Source organism: Neoarius graeffei, chromosome 16, assembly GCF_027579695.1.
Source record: "Neoarius graeffei isolate fNeoGra1 chromosome 16, fNeoGra1.pri, whole genome shotgun sequence".
Lineage (NCBI taxonomy): Eukaryota > Metazoa > Chordata > Actinopteri > Siluriformes > Ariidae > Neoarius > Neoarius graeffei.
The window spans coordinates 41,407,898-41,413,897 of record NC_083584.1 but is presented as its reverse complement, the minus strand read 5'-3'; the positions used below and the strand labels follow the sequence as shown (position 1 = coordinate 41,413,897).

At 38.8% G+C, this 6,000-nt stretch overlaps 1 protein-coding gene across 1 annotated transcript; it reads left to right on the top strand.

Moving 5' to 3' along the window:
- The first annotated feature begins 560 nt into the window (after positions 1 to 560).
- Positions 561 to 5,341, top strand: si:ch211-153f2.3 (protein FAM167A). Its single transcript, XM_060942097.1, has 2 exons — positions 561 to 1,459; positions 5,110 to 5,341. Exons 1-2 carry the CDS (start codon positions 1,244 to 1,246, stop codon positions 5,233 to 5,235), a joined length of 342 nt encoding a protein of 113 aa, XP_060798080.1. The 5' UTR covers positions 561 to 1,243; the 3' UTR covers positions 5,236 to 5,341.
- Positions 5,342 to 6,000: the final 659 nt, after the last annotated feature.

The window sequence follows — 6,000 nt, the reverse complement described above, 5'->3', positions numbered from 1 at the left end:
GTTTTTTTCTTAGAGGAAAGCGTGAAGCAGTATTTATGTCACCTTTGATGATTCGAATAAAGACAACCTTCAGCCACTGAATGTCTTTCTCTGAACTATCACTTTGAGTTGAAATGGTTGCTCATTTGTCTTCTGTTAGAGTGTCGTGTTTTGCTTCACTGACTGACCTTAAGACTTAATCTCACATTTGCCCACGCTCTAACGAGCATCTCTGCACAAATGTCACGCAGTACTCCAGACCGCATCCCTAACAACCCCCCAGCAAGTTCATCATACAATAGGCATGCATAATGAGCTTGATATTTCGAAACCACTGACGCTCTACTGAAGTTGAAAATAAAGTGGCTTTCATGAATGGCTTTAACTTTAATGTCCTTCGCTGAAGAAATGTATGCAGAGTGAATAACTTTGGTCGGTTTTGGTGCTGTAGAGTATGCGCCTTTGTAAAAAGTGTTGGCTGTAGCTTGCATGAGGCAGGAGAATACACTGGACTTCTTGTTTTGGTTTCTACAGAGCGAGCGAAAGGATTTTGTCAAGCCTGCCAGCGAGTTGTGGATTGATTGCCTCTTGGGAAATACGCTCGCTTTACACACAAAAGTGCTAATTCTGTTTCTCCACAGCAAGCTTTTGTGGTGTCCCACTGAAAAGCACAGACTCCAGCTTCTTAACCGCTGCCTCGTTTGACGTATGATGGTGATGAGTTGTTGTTTTTTTTCAGGCCTATAAAACCTGCGTAAAAGGTCAGAAGAAAACTAGCTGTCGAGACACTGTACTCCATCACAAAGAAAGACTGGACTGAGATCTTTCTCGCAGCACATTTCTCACACAAAGGCTGAATGGGCGCGTAGTGGGGGTGAGTGAAAGACTGAGTGAGCACGGCCCCCTGCACCTTTTCATTTCTTTTGGATGAAACAATAGTCTTTGTCCACAGTGTCCCTCCATTCTTCTTGCCGGGTTGGGGAGGTGTTTCTCTATAGTAACAGTGACAAAACAAGGCAGGCCCAAATGTGCTAGCAGGCTAGAGAAGGACTTGCACACTTGCTGCTCATCAGTGACAGTTTCTCAGTGTTTTAGTGAGTACTCCAGAAAGAGCGCCAGGGACACGAGGAAGAAAAAAAAACCCACTAATGTATGACACCGGACTAAAGATGTGTGTGTGAAAGAAGTCAGTCCCCTGAGGAAGGGCATTAGTGCAACCAGGGCATCGTCTCACACACTTTCATTCACTCCCCTGGATACCACAATGAACCCAGAGACACAGTATGAGGACTCAGTGTCCATTATGATACTGGAGAACATTAAAAACAAGCTCCGCCATGCCTTCAGAACAACAGCCGAGCCGCGAGAGCCTTCTGAAAATGACGATGATCCGATGAGCGCTGGCAGGAGTTTCCAAGCTAATGAAGAGCTACGCAGAGCCAAGATAGACGGAGCAATTACCTGGTTACGATCTGAACTGGTGAGTTGATTTCACCGCAGTGTAACTACACGTTATTGATTATCGTCACATCATTTCTAAAATGTAGTTGATGGATCGTGCGAAGTAATAAACTCACTTGTTATGTTGTCTACTTCTAGGATATCTTTTTTTTTTCTCCTAATTCACCTTTAACGCATGAAGTTTCTTCGTTCAAATTGTTCATCCAACTTTACTGCAAATGCTTACTATAAATGGTGAATGACAAAAGTTTAGAAGAGCACGAGTCCTTCCTAAATAACCATGTCACATCATACAGGATATTTGTGTACAGAGTTGAGATTCATTTTTGATAAAGCTTCTATTCTAATTTTATATAAATCTTCTTCTTCTTCTATTCCCAACGACAGTCCTGGAGGGCTGGAGCCCAGCACAGTTTGGGTCATTTTTCTTATCTAAGACATGCATTAAGCTGTGAACTTCCCTGGTGAATTAATGCAGGTGTCTTTCAGCGGAGAAATCACCAAACTGTCTGGGGTTTTCTGCAGTTTGGGAAGCTATGCTTTGATTATAACATTGTGTTACACTGCTATAGACTATGAACAAAATTTATAACCATGAACAGCACTGTTTATTCACACATCTAACATAGTACTGTGGATGAACAGCACCCGCAAAATACCTTCTGCTCCTTTTCATTGTTATGATCTGTTTTAGTCATTTTGCTTTTAAAGATTTAAAAATGGCACTCTGGTTTAAACATTGTAATAAAATTGTTCCTTAATTAACTGCATTACGCAATATTACTAACCATGGAATTGATAAGCATAACTGATGCTAATGAAGGGAAAAATGTAAGCTATGTAACAGTAATATTGTTAATAATACGTATGATATTATTTACTATAATATTTGTTTGTGTTTTTACTAAATACGCCTCCATTAACCAATGCTTCTTCAATCAGTTATATGAAAGAAGTGCACACACAGTACCAGTCAAAAGTTTGTTCACACCGTCTAATTCAACGTTGTTGTTTTTTATTATTATTATTTTTATTAATTAAAAGTCACTTCATGTCTTAAAGTGATGATGGATGTCGTTTCTCTTTACTTAGCGGAGCGGTTCTTGACATAATATGGATTACTACAGTTGTAGAATAGGGCTATTTACTGTATTTTTATTATTTACTGTTTGATCTCAAACGCATTAAGAAGGCAAGAAACTTGTCCACTAATTAACTTTTGATGAGGCATCTGTTAATTGAAAAGCATTCTAGGTGACTCCTTCATGAAGCTGGTTAAGATAACGCCAACAGTGTGCAAAGCGTCAGCAAGGTAAACGGTCGGTGGCTACTTTGAAGAATCTCAAATATGAAACATTTTTTGTTTTTGTTTTTTAACACTTTTTTTTTGTTTCCCAGATATGTTCCAGATGTTATTTGATCATTTTGATACCTTCAGTATTGTTCTACAACGTAGAAAATAGTCACAATACAGAAAAACCTATGAATGAGTAGGGGTGTACAAACTTTTGACTGGTACTGTAAATAAGCAGAAATTTAATAACAGGTACTAGACAAGACGCACACTCGGTAGAGTGCATATCTCCGCCAAGCCACATGTTATCAACATCAAAATCGAAGCACTTGATCCTGGATAATACTAAAGCTGTTCACCCAGTTTTATCAAAATCTGTTCACTACTTTTTGAGTCATAACAAACAAACAAACAGAGGCAAAACCGTAACCTCCGGCAATAAAGCTGGCGGCGGTAATAGTCAACTGAAATGTGGAAACTCACTCACTATTCAGTCTCCGTTAAGAATTTTCATAATTAACCACCACAGATATACAGTGCTCAGCGTAAATGAGTACACCCCCTTTGAAAAGTAACATTTTAAACAATATCTCAATGAACACAAACAATTTCCAAAATGTTGAAAAGACAAAGTTTAATATAACATCTGTTTAACTTATAACGTGAAAGTAAGGTTAATAATATAACTTAGATTACACATTTTTCAGTTTTACTCAAATTAGGGTGGTGCAAAAATGAGTACACCCCACAACAAAAACTACTACATCTAGTACTTTGTCTGGCCTCCATGATTTTTAATGACAGTACCAAGTCTTCTAGGCATGGAATGAACAAGTTGGTGACATTTTGCAACATCAATCTTTTTCCATTCTTCAACAATGACCTCTTTTAGTGACTGGATGCTGGATGGAGAGTGATGCTCAACTTGTCTCTTCAGAATTCCCCATAGGTGTTCGATTGGGTTCAGATCAGGAGACATACTTGGCTACTGAATCACTTTCACCCTGTTCTTCTTCAGAAATCCAACAGTGGCCTTAGATGTTGTGTTTAGTCATGTTGGAAAAGTGCACAACGACCAAGGGCACGGAGTGATGGTAGCATCTTCTCTTTCGGTATAGAGCAATACGTCTGTGAATTCATGATGCCATCAATGAAATGCAGCTCCCCGACACCAGCAGCACTCATGCAGCCCCACATAAGGACACTGCCACCACCATGTTTCACTGTAGGCACCATGCATTTTTCTTTGTATTCCTCACCTTTGTGACGCCATACAGTTTTGAAGCCATCAGTTCCAAAAACATGTATCTTGGTCTCATCACTCCAGAGTATAGAGTCCCAGTAGTCTTCATCTTTGTCAGCATGGGCCCTGGCAAACTCTAGGCGAGCTTTTTTGTGCCTGGGCTTTAGGAGAGGCTTCTTTCGTGGACGGCATCCATGCATGCCATTCCTCTGCAGTGTACGCCGTATTGTGTCACGGGAAATAGTCACCCCAATTTGGCTTTCTACTTCTTTAGATAACTGCAGTGAACTTGCATGCCAATATTCTTCAACCCTTCTCATCAGAAGACGCTCCTGTTGAGGTGTTAACTTCCGTGGACGACCTGGACGTCTCTGTGAGATGGTTACAGTTCCATCTTTCTTAAATGTTTGTACCACTTTTGCTACAGTATTCTGACTGATAAGTAAAGCTTTGCTGATCTTCTTGTAGCCTTCACCTTTGTGGTGGAAAGAAATTATTTTCTTTGGGGAATTCTGAAGAGACAAGTTGAGCATCACTCTCCATCCAGCATCCAGTCACTAAAAGAGGTCATTGTTGAAGAATGGAAAAAGACTGATGTTGCAAAATGTCGCCAACTTGTTCATTCCATGCCTAGAAGACTTGGTGCTGTTGTGGAGTGTATTCATTTTTGCACCACCCTAATTTCAGTAAAACTGAAAAATGTGTAATCTAAGTTTATATTATTAACCTTACTTTCATGTTATAAGTTAAACAGATGTTATATTAAACTTTGTCTTTTCAATATTTTGGAAATTGTTTGTGTTCATTGAGATATTGTTTAAAATGTTACTTTTCAAAGGGGGTGCACTCATTTACGCTGAGCATTATATGAAAGCAACAATATTGATTCATATGTTAATGATGTTGGTCGTGTTCCTTACTATGTTAATGCTGATGTTTATGTTACTTTAATGTGAAGTCATGTCATAAATCATGTTAAAGGGTTGCCATAGAATTGCCGACTGAAATGAGGATGCAAACCAGCATCTGAGAAACTTTATATATAATATAAAAATAACTGTTTGGCTGTTTTTCTTCTGTGAGCTAATTGAATGCTGAATTGTGTATCTGTGTTTTTCTCCTTAACATTCAGCTGGAGATGCGCTCGCAGGACCGGCAGCTGGCTCAGACCCTGCTCGGGCTTAACACTGAGATCCAGAGACTGAGGAGGGAAAGTGGTCCTCTTTTATTAGACTCCACTCACACAGAGCAGCACTGAGATCAGCATGACAAGTGGAAAAAAATGTCTTCTTCATATCTGTTACTTTTGATATCTTGGCATGCGACCCTTACGAAAATCTACCATGGTTTACTATGGTTTTACCATGTTTTTTATGTAGTAACCATGATTCTACCATGGTATCTCATGGTTATTCTAAATACTATGAACCAACCATAGTATTACTATGGTTCATCCATGGTAGTAACCATGGATCTACTATGGTATTTCATGGTGATTCTAAGTACTATGAACCAACCATAGCATTACTGTGGTTTATCCATAGTACTGCAGTAGCTGTAGTAGCATCATAGTTGTATGTGTAATGGGTCATAGTAACTATGAAATTAGTTTAAAAGGGATAGTATGGTTTTTAAAAGGATGCACTAACTGTAGTATTACCATGCTTTCGTCCAACAGTCAATGCTGTAGAGAAAGATCTAGATTAACAGCCCAGATACATTAACATTTACTTAGAACCTAAAAATTTAAGTGAACATTGAGGTAAAATGCACCATGGTTTTCATGGTTACCCAAAAAACCATGAAAACCATGAATAACTATAAACCATGGTAAAACCATGGTTAGTTTTCATAGTAAAACCATGGTTAATTTTCGTAAGGGGAGTTATGTTCCATAATTCCAAAAAATGACATTTATCTTAAATAAGACGTTCACGTTCTGTGCTATAATGTTTTAACCATTGGTTATTGGAAGAAACATTGGTTAATGCAGGTTAAAACATTTAAGTGTGTCTTCTTGCTG